Source organism: Silene latifolia, chromosome 3 (assembly GCF_048544455.1).
Source record: "Silene latifolia isolate original U9 population chromosome 3, ASM4854445v1, whole genome shotgun sequence".
NCBI classification, from domain to species: domain Eukaryota; kingdom Viridiplantae; phylum Streptophyta; class Magnoliopsida; order Caryophyllales; family Caryophyllaceae; genus Silene; species Silene latifolia.
In genome coordinates this window covers 153059606-153077569 of record NC_133528.1, presented here as the reverse complement: position 1 = coordinate 153077569, position 17964 = coordinate 153059606, and the positions used below count along the sequence as shown (strand labels likewise).

At 39.5% G+C, this 17964-nt stretch overlaps 1 protein-coding gene across 1 annotated transcript; it reads left to right on the top strand.

Annotated features, from left to right (window-relative positions):
* The first annotated feature begins 9472 nt into the window (after positions 1–9472).
* Positions 9473–10830, top strand: LOC141648558 (glycine-rich RNA-binding protein-like). Its single transcript, XM_074457285.1, has 2 exons — positions 9473–9766; positions 10237–10830. Exons 1-2 carry the CDS (start codon positions 9656–9658, stop codon positions 10579–10581), a joined length of 456 nt encoding a protein of 151 aa, XP_074313386.1. The 5' UTR covers positions 9473–9655; the 3' UTR covers positions 10582–10830.
* Positions 10831–17964: the final 7134 nt, after the last annotated feature.

Here is a 17964-nt window from a genome sequence, read left to right as displayed (position 1 = left end):
AATCTCACCTCAAAGACAAACTCTCGACCCGAGTCCCGCGACGGGTCATCGGTCAAATCGAGGCTGACCGGTTTAAACCTAGTTTGACCAAACTCGTTCGGTCAATCTGGCCCAGCTCAGAGTCTTGGCCTACTTTGGCCCAAATCACAAAATTCATCACAATATCATCCTCATACCATTTCCAATTTTTATCATGTGAAAAACTATTAACATAAGGAAATATATTCCAACTTACAAAATAACTAATTTCACAAAATTCTCGCATAATAAAATAGCATAAATAAACGTCTCACACAAGGTTAAACTTTTCTATAAATTTTTAATCGATAAAACGATGCCATTTACTCATACGGACTCCGAATTGAGTGATTCAAGTGGCTAAACCACCTAATTTTTCGATGTCGTTCAATATGTCATATTTTTGGAAGCATTGGAAACCGTCTCGGTCCGGTACTGACGCGTTCCAGCCAAAACACGGACTTGTCACAACCCATAATTCCTCATCCAAATTTGTTCCAAACAATAATATACAAATGGGTAACATAAATTAAACATAAGTATACCCATCTTACTGCATTCATTTATTTATCAACAAGATCGTCTCAAACAACAACAAACAAGAAACAACAAATACAACTACTAATGTGACATAAAATCGTCGAGTAACTCGGAATAGTTACCTTAAGCTAGAAAAAGAGAACAATAACACTTGAGAAAGAGTCCTAGAAACCGAAATCACTCATCATCTTCTACAATATATAAGTCACCTAAATCATCTTCAAATTTTTCACCTATAAGAACAAAAAAAACACAATTATTAAGCTTTAAATTCGAAACCCTAAAAGATGAGTCTTAAAACAAAATTGTGGGAAATGAAAATAAAACTTACTAGTAAATGAGGATTGAAGAGAGGATTCAAAATATATAATTTTTATGAGATTTGGTGGAGAAATGAAGGATTTATGGTGGATTTAAGGATTGTAAGGAGGATTTTTGAGATGAATTTGATGTTTGATGAAAGGAAGAGAGAAAATGAGAATTGAGGAAATGAAAGATGAAGAGGAGACCCATGGAGGATGGAGGGTGCATGGTTTGGGGTAGGGTGTTTGGGTGAGTTTCAATTGTTTACGTTTTGGTTCGTTTCGACGGAAATTAGAAATATTCGTCGAACGCGATTTCCGAGAAAATTAAAGTTCTTAAACACGATTTTACTAAAAGATTAAGTACTCATATGCCCAATATCCAAACTCGTTTACCCAACGACCGTAAGAAATGGGAAAATCCCAATTTTACGACTTTTATCCGAAATCTATTTTATCAAAGGAAAAAGTTTAAATATAGTTTAAATCACTTTTAAACATTTCTAAACTATCAAAAATAATTACATTTCTTCAAAATAAAATAAGATTATATTTTATCAAATAAATTTTATTTCAAATAAATTAATATAAAATTAAAATAGATTAAAATATTACTTTTAAAATATAATAAAGGTCTTCAAAATTACGAGGTATTACAATTGTTACTAAGTGGTGGGTGGAATCCCTTATAAATATATCACACCCTCCTCAATTCCCCGTTGTGGGACAACCTTACTCTCAATAACTTGGGGTGTTACAATCTCCCCCACTTAAAGAACACAACGTCCTCGTTGTTCCAAGCCCAGAATCTTCCCCCGCTAGGCGTGTGACCCGGGTACTCCTGACCACGGGCTCACCACACGGTCGCAGAGTCGCTCTGATACCATTTGTAACAACCCGACCCACCACGGTCGTAACATAACCCAATAAGATGGTATATGTACCTTTGAGCCCATTACTTGTCCTCACTTAAGCCCAAAAGTACAAGGCCTTGTTACTAAGTGGTGGGTGGAATCCCTTATAAACATATCACAACCTCCTCAATTCCCCGATGTGGGACAACCTTACTCTCAATAACTTGGGGTGTTACATGTAAGATTTTATGATTTGAATGTGCATTGTTTCTATTGATATCATAAGTATATATACAATTACAAGGGTATTAGTTTTGGTATACAAGATCTACGCTAAGCTTTATGGACAAGAAACGAATATACGAAAGAAGGAAAGTTAGCTATAGTAATTACAATTTCCTAATTATATTATTTACGAGATATGGAGGAAGATACGGAAGTATCCTTTACACGCTCCCGCAAGACGGTCGGTCGAAGAGTTAGACCGGTCTTGGAGACCAATAAGTTGAAGCGAGAGCGAGGTAACGGTTTCGTTAGAACGTCAGCAATCTGATCGGACCCATTTATGTGCTGAACACGGATAGAACCCAGACGGACTTGTTCATGAACGAAATGAAACGAAAGAGCAAGATGTTTCATACGGGAGTGAAATATCGGATTTGCAGAATAGTTGGAGGCACCCAAGTTATCACAGTAAATGGTCGGAGTGTGAGTGACAGATACCCCAAGTTCGGAGAAGAGAGCACGCAACCAGAGTAGTTCAGCTTTAGTGTCGGAAACTGCTTTGTATTCGGATTCAGTGGTCGAAAGGGAAAGAGCTCGTTGTTTCTTGGCAGACCAAGAGATGGGATTAGAGCCAAGAAAGACAAGATAACCACCTGTAGAGACGTAGTCATTTTTATATCCCGCCCAGTCCGCATCACAATAAGCATGTAGAACAAAGGGGGAGGAGCGAAGCAAATGAATACCGAGATGAAGTGTTCCTTTAAGATACCTTAGTAATCGCTTGAGAGCAGTCCAGTGAGGTTCAGTCGGATGTGTTAGAAACTGAGCAAGACGATTCACTGTGAAGGAAATGTCGGGACGAGTCAGTGAAAGATACTGTAGACTACCCACGATAGCACGGTAGCGAGTCTCATCTTGTACCGGGAGAGACGGTTGTCGAAGTAGAGATGAATCAGTGGACATGGGAGTGGTTGCAGGACGACAGTCAGCCATATTATATTTTAGTAACAAGTCGGAAATATATTTCGACTGATTTAGATGCAACCCACGTTTTGTCGGGGTGACTTCAACTCCAAGAAAATAAGACAGAAGGCCTAAATCCTTGAGAGAGAATCGATTCGAGATGGCTTCAACAAATGTGTTTATTGCTTGAATTGACGAACCAGTGACGATAATATCATCCACATAAACAAGAACGAATAGACGAATATTATTCTTATTAAAAACGAACAATGAAGAATCGGAGATAGAATTGACAAACCCGTAGGAAATCAGAAAAGTACGCAATTCGGTGAACCACGCGCGAGGAGCCTGTTTCAGGCCGTATATTGCTTTCGAAAGCTTGCAGATATGAGTCGGATTATTCATGTCAACAAAGCCAGGAGGCTGAGTCATGTAAACGTAATCGGTTAGACGACCTTGAAGAAATGCATTGTTGACGTCGAGCTGTCTGAGAGACCAACCGTGAGCAAGAGCAAGACTGAGCATGAGTCGAACTGTAGTTAGTTTAATAACAGGACTAAATGTTTCACAATAATCAATACCAGGACGCTGATTGAAACCCTTTGCAACAAGCCGAGCTTTGTGTTGCTTTATCGATCCAACCGGATTATATTTAATTCAAAATATCCATTTGCAACCAATAACATTACGAGCTGGGTCAGCGGAAACAAGGGTCCAGGTGTTGTTTCGGGTGAGAGCAGCGTGTTCAGCAAGCATGGCTTCACGCCAGCGAGGGTCGACAAGGACCTGTTTAATGGTGGTGGGGGTGGCATACGGGTTTCGTATGGAAGCCGTGTGGGCAGATTTTCGAGGTGGGGAGAAGTACCACGGGTTGGGTTTAATGATGTTGTGAGACAGACGAGTGGCATGGCGGGGAGGGGGAGGAGGAGGGGGTGGTGGTGGTGGGGAAGGTGACGTGGTGTGACCAGGGGTGATAGGAGAGGTACGGGGGAAGATGCAGGGGAGGAAACAGGGGAGGACGTGTGTGGGTCAGGGGTAGTAGGCGTGGTTGCAGGGGTAGTGTGGACAGGTGTGTCGGGTGGTGGAGTAGGGGACGGGATTGGAGGTTCAGTGGAGATGACGGGGAGGTGAAAGGTTGTCCACTGAGCGGTGGAGAGAGCGGCAGGCGAGGTGGTGCCAAGGAGGGCATTATACGGGAACTCAGTTTCGACGAACCGAACGTGTCGAGAGGTATAAATACGTGATGTAACTGGTTCAAGACAGTAAAAGGCAGATTGGGTATTGGAGTAACCTAAGAAGACACACGGAGCGGAGCGGGGGTCGAGTTTATGGTTAGTATAAGGACGGAGCCATGGGAAACATAAGCAACCAAAGGCATGGAGTTTCGAGTAATTGGGATGAGTGTTAAAGAGTTTGAAGAATGGAGATTCATTTTGTAATGTCGAGGTTGGTAGTCTGTTTATGAGGTAAGATGCCGTGGTGAATGCATATGGCCAGAATTTGGTGGGTATTTGTGCGTGTGGGAGTAATGCTAACCCGGTTTCGACTATGTGACGGTGACGGCGCTCCGCAAACCCGTTGTGTTCGGGAGTATGGGGAGGTGAGGTCAAGTGTGAGACACCAGAATCGAGAAGCAGGGGAGTCAGTTTGCGAAAATCACCGCCGTTGTCGGAATAAAACCGTAATAGAGGCCGGTTGAATTGTTTTTCAACGAGGGCTCGAAATTGTTTGAAGATGGTGATTGTGTCGGATTTCTTTTGAACCGGAAAAAGCCAAATATAGTGCGTGAAGTGATCGACAAATAAAACATAGTATTTATGTAATTCGTTGGAATGAATCGGAGCGGTCCATAAATCAGAAAAAATTAAATCTAGTGGAGCTTTGGAAGTAAGAGACGATAATTGGAACGGAAGTTTCTGACTTTTATTAATGAGGCACGGGGTACAATGTAAATATTCGGAGATATTAAATTATAGCGAGAATTTAAAAGCTTCAAAGTTGCGGATGACGGGTGTCCTAAGCGGTGATGCCATTGTGTTGAGGAGACGGATGCGACATGTGCACTTGGTGAAGATGGTGTCCACTCATATGTGCCGTGATTAAGCGGACCCTGAAGAAGAACCGCTCCCGTTGTGCGAGCCTTTATAAGAAAAGAATTGTGTGAGAATATAGCTAGGGCATCATTATCGTTGCAAAATTGTTTAATGGAAAATAAATTACGAGAAATTTTTGGAACACATAGAACATTATTGAAAATTAAAGGAATAGAAGAGGTATAAATAGTGAATGAACCTATGTGAGTAATCGGAAGAGAGGAGCCGTCACCAATGATTAAGTCGTCGGGTCCTTCATAGGGATTGTGGAGTGCAAGTGTATTGAGGTCGTGAGTTATATGGTGAGAAGCTCCGGTGTCGATGGTCCAAGCATTCGGGTTCGGGTTTGGGACGTGAGTGGCAGTGTGAGCATGTGGCGGGTTCGGGTTGGGACGATACTGACGAGTGGGGAAGACAATCATGGGATAGTCCGCTTTGAGTTTTCGACAATCTGAGGCAACATGGCCTCAGATGTCACAGTAATGGCACCAACCTTTGTATGGGGCAGGCTTGTATTCGGGGTTGGTCGATGGTGTGGTGTACTGGGGAGGCTTAGGTGGATATGGGGTGCGTGGGGCGTAGGATTGTCGGTTGTAGTTGGGTCGTGGTTGAGCTGGGTTAGCTGAGGGTTGAAAGGTGGGTGGGGTAGTGGTTTTGTTACGATTAACATGAATTTCATGTTGAATAAGTTTTTCGTGGAGGTCTTCGAAGGATATGGGGTTATCTCGAGCTTTAATGGATTCAATGACGGGACCATAAAGATCGTAATTGAGGCCATCAAAGACAACCGTTAGGATGTCTTCAATGTCCATGGGTCGATCAAGTTGAGCAATATCGTCAGCGCAAGACTTGACAGATTGCATGAATTCGGTTATGGTACCGTCACCTAGTTTGAGAGATTGGAGGCGAGCTTTGAGTTGAAGTTTACGACCTCGGGTCTTTTTGGCAAACGTGGTGGCTAAGGTTGTCCATGCTTCGTGGGAGGTGGTGGCATGAACAATGAGTGGTGCAACGGTTGAGGAGAGGGTGCCGATGAGAGCGCCAAGAATGAATTGATCTTGACGATACCACGTGAGGTAGGCTGGGTTCGGGGTGACATCGGTTTTGGTGTCATCGGTTGCGGAAGTTGTGGTGAGGGTTTCGGGTGGGGCCGAGACACTACCATCAAGGTAGTGAAACAGTCGGTGACCATTCATCGTGGCACGAATTTGAAAGCTCCATTGTTTGTAGGTTAGGGTGTCGGTTAGTTGGATGCAATTTTGGAAAGTGATGGCGGTGATGGGTTTGTTTGGTTCGTCGGAGTTGGGAAGGAGGACGTTGTTGGTTGCCATGGGTAGTTCGAAGGAAAGGGAGGCCGGATGGACGATTTAGGGTTTTAGACTCAATGATACCATGTAAGATTTTATGATTTGAATGTGCATTGTTTCTATTGATATCATAAGTATATATACAATTACAAGGGTATTAGTTTTGGTATACAAGATCTACGCTAAGCTTTATGGACAAGAAACGAATATACGAAAGAAGGAAAGTTAGCTATAGTAATTACAATTTCCTAATTATATTATTTACGAGATATGGAGGAAGATACGGGAGTATCCTTTACATTACATGTAACATAAAGCTCCAATAATTGTCAATTCAAGGTTATCGAGAAGATCAAAGATGTAGATTGTCATTAGTGTAAGAGGCATGGTGTTGTAATAGATCATTAACTCAATTTATATGTAAGTGCGAAAAACAGCTAAAAACAACAGTGCAATTGGTTTTTGACTCGTCCTTCAAAGATACATTTCGAAAATTCTTTAACTATTGTTGCTAAAGCCCCTTTTTTAACCAATTCAGGTTGTTGCTAAAGCCCCTTTTTTAGTACATTTAGGCCTAGTTATGGACGAAAGTCAATTCTCAGTCCGTTTTAATTAGAGTATCTAGATATACACTAAAATCCGTGCTAGTAACTCTAACCCCAAATCCGAGCAAACTTGGCTTGATAGAATACTAAAATGTTGCAAACTGCAACCAACCTGATGATGACCCATAAGTATGTCACTTGATAATACAAAAGTAAGGCCGTTTGGTTCAAAGTACCAAAATGGATTGTGATATTATAGCTCCATACTTGCTCATAAAGTGTTGGATTGAGTATATAGTAATAAGGTGGAATGGAATTAAAAACTTGGGCGTATATATGAGTACGAGTTTCTAAGGAGTTGGGATGTAGTTATAATCTATTGGGTATCTAACTCTAGTCCGAAACCCTCCAACCAAACACTAGATTGGATTAAATCAATTTCAATCCATATCATTTCAAAAGCTCGAACCAAACACCTTAATGGAGTGTTTGGTTCGTTCACCAAATGTATGGGGTATGAGTTTGGAATGAGCCAAACCCATACCAACTGTTTGTTTGGCTAATTTGGGATTTCATATCTATACCTCAAACTAATAAGGTATGAGTTTCTCATATCCAATTAGGAGAGGAGGGGTATGAGATGGATTCTCATGGGTATCAAATTATAATAATAAAAACATGAAAGTAAATATTAGGATATATTGTAAATGAAATATTTTATATAATTATTTGATTACCTTTATTTTCATGATTTTATATATTAATATTGTTATTTAAAGTAGTGGATTTTATATATTTCAACTTTAACCTAGTTTCAAACCCACATCGCTTACATTTGAAACAAACAAAAGGTATGAGGGATTGAGTTCCAACCCCATACTACCCAAGTATAATTTGTGATTTCAAATTCATATCAATGCGCGAAACAAACACCCCCTAAGATAGACCCAAAACCGGACCTTCCCGTAACATGAGTCAACTTGGAACTTTTGTTGATCAATGCCAACCTGATATTGACCTGAATTCGTTCATTTCACCAATCTAGTGCCCCAGCTCAACAGCGACTCGAACCCAACCTGGTATAAGAATTAACTCGACCAATGAGACCCATAAGCGACCGGAATGTGATAATGACCGATATGGCCCGACTCGACCGGAACTACCTAATTGCTAGCTTAGTTACAATGTGAGATGGTACTTGTATTACTTAACATTGTTTACTGCTTAAAACAATTCTCAGGCCCGATTAAAAATATAAGCGAAAATGAAAAGAGGTTCCAATTTGTGAGGGATTTTAAGTTAAAATGGACATAAGCAAGACCAACTCATAAGTTTTAACATTCATTCATTAGTAGAATGTGCAAGTGTTTACCCAATTAAAAACCTGCCTGCTAAAGGTCGTCGACAATTTACTAATTATCGTCGACAATTTTAATGAACTTCCAAAACTATCCCTCCCTCACACTCCCCCTTATATTTTTTCCGTCTTGTTTTGTTTTCGTAAAAAAATAATTAATAATTACTAATAAACCCCGTTCGGGGATAGTTCGTTTTATTTTAATTTTTTAATTTATTGAAACTTATTTTAATTAGCGATTATCGATCCACGCACCCAAAACTAATTTAAGACGGAAAATAATAATTTTTTTTAAAAAAAAAATTGTTGAAAAAGAGCCTGGATGAAGAAATTTTTTGTCCGGACAAAGAAATTTTTCGTCCAGACCATGGTCCAGACAAAAATATTTTTCGTCCAGACCCAGGTCCAGACAGAAAATATTTTCGTCCAGACCAGTCCAGATTTAAAAATATTTTCGTCCGGAAAAAAAAAAAATTTTTTTTAAAAAAAAAAAAAAAAAAAAAAATCGGACGAAAATATTTTTCGTCTGGACCTGGGTCTGGACGAAAATATTTTCTGTCTGGACCCGGGTCTGGACGAAAAATATTTTTGTCTGGACCATGGTCTGGACGAAAATTTTCTTTGTCCGGACCTTGGTCTGGACGAAAATGTTTTTCGTCCGGAATTTTTTTTTTCATTTTTTTTTTTTTTTTGAAAAAAAAAATCATTTTCTGACTTAGATTAATTTTTGGTGCGGTAATCGATAGTCGCTAAGTTCTCGTTCATGTTGTTAATTACAAATCCCGCTTTTTTTTTGAAAAACCGTCTTTTTTTTTTGTTTGAAAGATTTTAGTGAGACGTTAGTGAGACGGAAATTGACTTGTGTTTTAGTGAGACGGAAATTGCATTTTAGTGAGACGGAAATGGAGTTATGTTATGGAGGGCAAACTTGGAAATTTACATTAATTGTCGACGACAATTAGTAAATTGTCGACGACGTATAGCAGGACCCATTAAAAAACCGTCTCCCATTATAAGAGGTTCTTATATTCCATAACTTCTCATCAGCCCAGATCAATCGATCCGAGTCCAGCCCACATCGTACAAGTCCACTACTCCATTGATAAAATCACGAACTCACGTGCACACCACATGACAACACTCAAAGATACGCTCCACAAAATATCTTCACTCCCACAGTCCTCACAAAGATGAAATATCGAAGATATTTTAACCTCATCCAAAAGAATATCCTCTTTAACCAAACCCCAGTTACCAACAACTTACATTATTAACCACAGTTAACTCCACCCCCAATTTCACCTTCACTCACTTCACTCAAAACCCTAATTTTTCCACCTCCATAAATACCCCTTCATTTTCATCGATTATTCTTCATCCTCTTCCTCTCAATTCTCTACATTTCTCCTTTGTTTTACTTCGTTCAATTTAAGCTTTCGTAATCTTCATCAATGGCGGAAGTTGAGGAGTACAGATGCTTCGTCGGCGGCCTTGCTTGGGCCACTAACGACGAGTCCCTCGAAGCTGCATTTTCTCAATACGGCTCTGTTACCGAATCCAAGGTTTCCTTGTTACTCCATTGTTACTCTTCTTGCTCTGTTACTGTTACTGTTACTGTTTGTGTTTAACTCTTCTTTTACTGTTATGCTCGATCTCCCTCTGGTATCTTAATCAAAGGTAAACAAATGACTGAGACGAAAGAGTATTAGTTATTTTGTTAAATCCTTGATTCTTCTTTTGCTGTAATATTCTCTGTTAAAATGAGAGCGGTATTTTAAGCAAAGGTAAATAAATGAATGAGACGGAAGAAGTATTAATTGAACTATTAAATCTGTGTTTCTGATAATATTGTGGTTGATGTCTGGAAACAGTAAAAAAAAAATTTAATCGCTTACATTATTCGATATTTGTTCCGTCTCAATGTGAGTGGTAATTTAATCAAAAGTAAACAAATGAATGAGGCGGAATGTTTAATTAATTAATTAGTTAATTAAATCTGCGTTTTCTGATGATGTTTTGTTGATGATTGCAGATAATTAACGATCGTGAGACAGGAAGATCAAGAGGATTCGGATTCGTAACATTCGCTAATGAGAAATCGATGAACGATGCGATCGAAGGAATGAACGGACAAGATCTTGACGGCCGTAACATTACCGTCAACCAAGCTCAATCCCGTGGATCCGGCGGTGGAGGCGGAGGCGGCGGTGGTTACCGTGGTGGAAGTGGTGGAGGAAGCCGAGGATATGGTGGTGGAGGCGGTGGTGGTGGAGGTTATGGAGGTCGTCGTGAAGGAGGAGGTGGTGGTTACGGTGGTGGTGGTGGAGGATATGGAGGTGGTGGTGGATCTCGTGGAGGATCCGACTGGAGGAATTAAGTAAACCGGTCGATGTTTGGGCTGGGAATTAATGGGCTTGGATCTTCGGATCGGGTCTTAACTATGTTACTGCTTTCGGTTACTTTGTTACTGCACTCTAGTTACTGTGTTATTTGTGTTTGAATCAAAGGTGTTTGGGAGAGGGTTAGTATTAGGGAGGAGATTGTTAGTACTGTTTGTTTGTAATCAGCAACTGTATTTGCAAACAATTTGATCCTAATGAAAACGAGAAACTTTGAATGCCAAAAACCGTCTTAATTTAATACCGTTCCATCAATTTCTTTTGTTTTCACTTGTATTTTAATCAATGTTGTCATTAGTTCAGATGATGTTAGTGTCACAGGCACATCAGCGACCATGTTGCTATTCTACGAGTCACATTCAATCAGATTGTTTTTATTCGATACGGTTTTTCTTGTACATTTGGTACGGAGTATCCTGTATTGACGTTTTGTGTAACTGGAGCTCGCTTATGTATCCGAGCCACACTAGTATTAATGTGTATTTTACGCGCTAAATATCGTTAGCTACGTATTTGTAAAAATTCTAAAAGTTAGATATTTTCAATTTACTCGTAAAGACGAATCAAACAAAATGTCACATGAATATATTTTTACTTATGTATTGATTCGAAAATTGACATTGAATGTTTATTTGTGAATAGTGTAAAAAATTGAAAGTGGTAGAGTGAAGTTAAATGGAAGTATTACTGAATCGCTTACGTATCAGTTGATTCTAATTGGACTCGAAACATAGTAGCTCGATTTTTGGCTGAGCCATGGGCTCTAACGCATGGACTATTGGGCTTCTTCTAGTTGTATTAATGGGCCATGAACGGATTATATTACGTCTCATTTTGGGCTTCTTATACACTAATTCACTTTGGTGAACTCGAAACCAGGGTAAAGTTTGATAAAACTGTCATTTTACAACGGATTTATAGTCGAACAGAAGTGAACCCACTTGGGACTTTTTAACAATGTCCACTAATTACGAACCCCGTCTACTGCCTAACCATATGGCGGCTATTTGACGAGCTTAGCAATTTGCCGTGCACAATTTCTAACTGAATTGACTGATTGGAGTTTTCAATCTGACATCTTCGGGTTGGAACAGTTTTACACCTTTGATCAATGATGGAGACGGAAGAATATATTCATTCGAAAGAGCTTGTTAAGTGATTTAGAATCACTTGTGAGGAATAAACAAGCAGTGTTGGCAAAAGGAGAAGACAATGGGCATATTATGTTCTATCGCGACAGGAAAATTGAAGTCGATTTTTAAGTTCTTAAGATAAACATTTTGTTAGTCGAGTTAATATACATAGATTAAAGCAATTCGAAAAATTGTTAGTTTTAGATCGTGTTGCGTTCTAATCTTTTTTCAAGCAACATTTTTCTAATCTCAATATCGAGTTTAATATATCATATTCCCCCGCAAATTCACATGAATATAGAGAACACCACCACCTTTAGCGGAGATTCTTGAAATTAATCTAAAACCAACACGAATAATACTCCTATTTTTACGCGTTTAAAAGTAAACCGATTTATACCCTGTACAGTTTTCACCATAAGTTGTGTATTTGTAAAGGAGTTGTTGTAGCTTAATCAGAGGCCTTGAGTCCGTTCGGGGATACCCTGTACACTTGTCACCATCAGTTGATCAATAATAAACTTTTTGTTTACCAAGTTATGAAATTATCGATATGGGTGTGAATGTTCACACCGCCAACGATTTGGGTACCGGACTGGTTAACATTACGCCCAGTATTAGCATAATTAGGAAACGGAAATGACGTGCCAGCCATCCCTTGTTGATACACGTACATCCGATCAACCTGATAAGTATAATTTGTAGACGGGATCGTCCCCTCAACAACGGGCAGCGTTACTGCTGGGGGTTTATCCTCAGGCTTACTGATAACCGGACCTGGACCTGGACCTGGACTTGGATCAATGATCGGATCCTCAACAAATTCAAGGTCCCAAATATAGTCTCGGTCCACGAGGCGTGAGGTGGAGGATGAGTCCCTCTTCTGACCCACCTTAACTTGGGTGTTGGAACTATCAGGGTAAAGGTTGGCACAACGTCTTATTGTAATAAGACTACTTTGAATTCGAACACAAGTGAAACCGCTTTGATCGACGTCCTCAAACGTCCACCAATTATGAACACCGAATATTTCCCTATCGTGTGGTGGCGGTTTATCTACTTGCTTTGCAATTCCATCCGCTGATGTTTTCCAAGCTAGGAATTTGCCGTACACACTTTCTAATCGAATTGCTTGATAATCAGGGTGTTTACTCTTTATTATCCACACGGAATTTTCGGGTTTTGGTTTGTTGTCGTCTAGACGAATATGGTTTACTGATTTCTTGTCACTACAGGCTACTAAGGTAGTTTTTGTTAGTCGGTTTTGAAGCCTCACTTTCTTGTTCACTAAATTCTCCATCACCTTCACCTACACTAAAAATGTGTACTAACTATTGCGCGTTTTGATTTGATCTGATTAGATCAAAACGCGCAATCTATTCTCTGTTTATGGTATACATGAGGTTTTGTTTTGTGTGAAGATAATAAGTGGATGTTGAGGCATGCAAGGCCATGTTTAATATATGCTTGATTGAGTGAGAATATTTTGCACCTTTGATCAATGATAGAAATGAAGAATATATTCAATTGAAAGGGTTGGTTGCATGATTTTGGATCACTTGTGAGGAATAAGCCGCAACTAGTGTATGTTAGACTATTGAGATAAGAAGAAGATAATAGGGATAAAGGCCTATCGACTATGAAGATAGCTGACGGAGCTAGGATTTATAATTAAAGGCTTTAAAAAAATTTTAGAGAAAAAGAACGAATAATGTCATAAGGTAAATAAGAAAAAAATAAAATTTCTTGACCAAAAATTTTCATAAAGGTTTTTGCACGTGTAGGAGTGTCTTACAAAGACTCTTTCTAAGTGTAACGCACCTACACTGCTACACACATTTTCGTAAATTTTTATATTTGAATTGCACCCTTGTAGTCATGACTCCCTCTCCAGCGGTTGAGATTTTCGAAGTTTTTAGTTTAAACTTTTCAAAATTTCTTCGAGTGTATCTTATATTATCACTCATATGTCTCTCCTAAATTTTTTGCCCCCCAATGTGACACCCCCATACTCCAAGTGCCTTACCAGAACCACTTAAGGTATGAGAGCATCACCATCTCGGTTACCCGAGGCAATGATAATCAAATAGACAATAACGAAACATACTTTAATAGTAATAAAGTTTAAAGCGATACAACCAAAACCGAAACTGATAAAAGAAAATACGAAGGTCCTCAAATGTTAAACCAACTAGCTACGAACAATGTTCGACACAGCGGAAGACTTCTAAAGCATCTCGTGATGACTCAACCCAGCTATCCCCTACGCATCAATCATACCTGCTCAATAACTGCTCACCACCCCCGAATGGACCACCACAATTTTTAAAACATTTAAACGGGGTCAGTACTAATTACATAAAACAAATACCATAAAGGAATAATATCACGAACAACACAAACAGCTCAACAAACCCAGTCTCCATCTCAAATCTCCACACTAAAGTGTGTAGCCCTGCCAGAGTACCCATCGCAACAAGTACTCCAAGCCGCCAGTGGGGGACCACAGCCGTACCCACCAAATCCCTGCTCATCTCCATCGAGCGATAAACCCAAGTTTCCTTAATGTGCACATCCCCTCCGTGACGGGTTCCATAGAGGGCGAATCAAGGGCGTGAAGCCACTCCCGCAAGTGACTCCACTCAGCCAGGGACGCGCTCCGAATATCACAGACAGTTATACAACAACAATCAACAATATAAACCAACAACCGTCACAATCACCAGCAATATAATTAATCAATAACCACAATACACCCACCACACACAACATGTAACTAATACTGAGTAGGGAAAACCCTACCTGGAAAAGCAATCACCACAGACGATCTAGCAGCTAATCAGAATTCTCCTCTACGAATCCTCCTCCTATAACATGTATACATTCAATTACTACCACATACATACAAATCACCAAAACCCCTCAAAATCACCCAATTAGGGTTTTAAAGAAATTCAACCAAATGCTATAAAAATTATACAAGGAACTTACCCTTGACACGATGATCACAACGGCGTAAAGAACAAGATGATCCGACTCTCCTAGCCTTGGGGATTTGCTAATGATGTGATGAATCAACTTACGTAACTTCTTTCTCTCAATTTAGGTTTTTAGAATGATAAAAAGATTTAAGAAAAGTGACGGACGTCTTTATATACCAATATCGCATCATTAACAAAATCCGTCAAAACTCAGCCCGTAAACTCACTTACTCGATCGAGTGCCCCCTACTCGATCGAGTACCCAACTTAGTCGATCGAGTACCCTACAGGCAGACTACTGTTTTGCGTCAAAAATTAGTTACTCGACAGAGTAAGTCCCACTCGATAGAGTACCCAAAGACTCATAAAACCGTAGTATTACAGTCTTCCCTTCTTAAAAAGAACTTCGTCCCCGAAGTTCAACTCATAAACAAAAACAAAAGATACTAACTCGATCAAGACATAACAACGCAAATAAGAACTCTAAACAAAACTCCAACCCATCAGACATGAACTCCCAACACCAACTCCACCAACGATATCTACCCCCACAACATGACTCACGATATCATATCCACCACATTATAGCCTCTCTCAACACTAACTCCATACACTAGCAACTACCCTCCACAAACGTCGCTAGCTACGTTTCACTAACATATTATCCAGTAGAAAATCCAATATCAAGACACTCATAAACATCAAACGGAATGTGACATTCTACCCCCCTTAAAAGGAACGTCGTCCTCGAAGTTTACTCACACTTATAAACATTATCATCCAACTGCCAAGACTATGGAACTCAAAATCATCATCTTCCAACTGTCAACACTATCGAAATATTCTCCTATTCCTAAACATCGAACTACTACAAGCACGGCCATGACCTTTTTACAAAATCAATCACAACAAAGATCCATCCTTTAATTTATGCTACACCAACACTCTACTTCCAAATATACTACAACATGCACAACCATGAAACTCTCTTTTATCGCGTCCTCTTAAGACAAATGTTACGTCCTCGTAACTCACTTATACTAAATCCTAGCTATATTTTCTCATTATCCTCATCACCACCGCATGTCAAAGATAACCGCCTATAATCGAAACACTCACCATTCCTATATCCAAGGCTCTCTTACTTAACCAGTTCTCATACCTCAATTCACTCGGCATACCACCGAACCTATACCACAAAATCTTTAGCTTAACCAAAACTTCAACTGTTCCCTATTACCGCCAAAACGACATAGTCCTCTATACATGCACCTACCTCCATACGCAGAACTCACGATCCACAATTATTACACACACTCACACTAGGTCCTCAAGTTCTCCCTTTTATTACCACAAACTCATCCACAACTTACCATGATACTAATGTCCAACTCCCTATACTCACTGTCTCAACAAAGATTATGGACCACCTGCAGCTTTTAGATCTGTACAACACATGTTCCACGAATCACTTGCCATTGCTAAGTCAACCAACGCCTCCTCTAAAAGAACATCACAAGTACTCCAACAACCTCTCGCAACTGTGTCCCATCAACATGATATCACTATACCCTGACAACAATGAAAACATACACAACTCTTTTCCATATCATACTCTACCCTCACTCCCAAACTGAAACTGGTAAAAAACAATAAAGAAACAAAAAAACCATCAATCTGTACAAACTGAAACTCACAAGAAACAGCAACAAACAAAACAACCATCTATGTATAACTGGCATGTACTTTCGAAAACTCGAATCGTAATCATCCCGCCTACTCCACCACAACCGGTGACGGCATCACAACACCGCCACCAACAGCCGCCTCGCAGCGCGAAAATACCCGCATCACAACACGAAGTACCGTGCCCAGATCACCACCCGAGGCCAACAATTACATCGATAAACATCACAACCACATACAATTCCCATAAACACTGACTCAGTATAACTTTTCGGATAAGAAAACTTACTCAAAACAGCTTTACTAGATCATAACACAACATATTATACAGAATAAACAGACAAGAATCGCATGAACATCATCCATACCTTTTCACGGAATAAACATATATCATGAATACACATACAAGTATAACTAGCCATGCCAGATCACCCAAACTATCACTTTTGGACATCATTCCATTAGGTTACCGTATCCAGCATATATTACAAAACATTTAGATAACAACTTTATGACTATCACACCATACCACTTATCGTGAGGTCAGAGCCTCACACAAACGTTTATACACATCATAGACCCATAACCACATCCAACTAGTCAATCCTGATCACGTAAGTTACCACTTGATAAAGGTTACCTCTCGCCCGAGCTTAACTCGTATGCTCCTCATAACCTATTCTCCCATTCGCATACCATCACCTCCTGCCAAGTATAACCATACCATTAATATTCAACTACTAGCACCCGTCTCATATACCCACATCTTATACTTCCTCTCAAACGTACATATCAATCCGGCCTCTACAAAATCAACCTCTTTAGAATTGCTATCCTTCTTAGCTATTATCACCCTTAACCACTAGTGACAACACCACAATACCCCACTGCTCGTATAACAAAACTCTTACACTCATCTCCAAATATCACGTTTTTTTTTTTTTTTTTTTTTTTTTTTTTTTTTTTTAATATATATATTTGGCTACATCTCAAATAACGAACATCAAACCCATCAACATAATTACCACAACATTATTCGCAATACTATCTTAATTGTATTGTCATCCAACCCTCCACCAAATATATCGTATCATGCAAATACTCCACCAACTCCATACTCCCTTAATTCCTCGAAACTCATGATTAATCATGTTGTCCTGAAACTCCTTATATAACCATTAATTAACATGCTCATGATACTATCATACATCTGGACGATTCCTGACTTCTATATCATATAACTCCGATCGACATCTTTCTCAGCTTACTTTTATCCTTCTTATCTCTTTACACTCAACAATATCAATTAACGATTCAACTCCTTATTCCTTCTACCTAACTCTTTAGTGCTCCGGTTACCTTCTCATTGCTCCAAAACTCAAATCCCATTATTTCATATCAGTATCATCTCACTCTTTCTTACTATAGATCTTCTCTTATCATGCTATCACTCACACTGATCTCCAATCACCCCCTTTTTTTTTTTTGAATCCTTAAACTCATTTCATAACGTTACTTGCCTAAGGAAATCACACATTAGTTTCACCTCTTGATAATGCAA

Coding starts and splice junctions, on each gene's coding strand:
- LOC141648558 (XM_074457285.1), top strand. CDS start 9,656: ATGGCGGAAGTTGAGGAGTACAGATGCTTCGTCGGCGGCCTTGCTTGG. Junction 9,767..10,236: donor GCTCTGTTACCGAATCCAAG/GTTTCCTTGTTA, acceptor TGATGATTGCAG/ATAATTAACGATCGTGAGAC.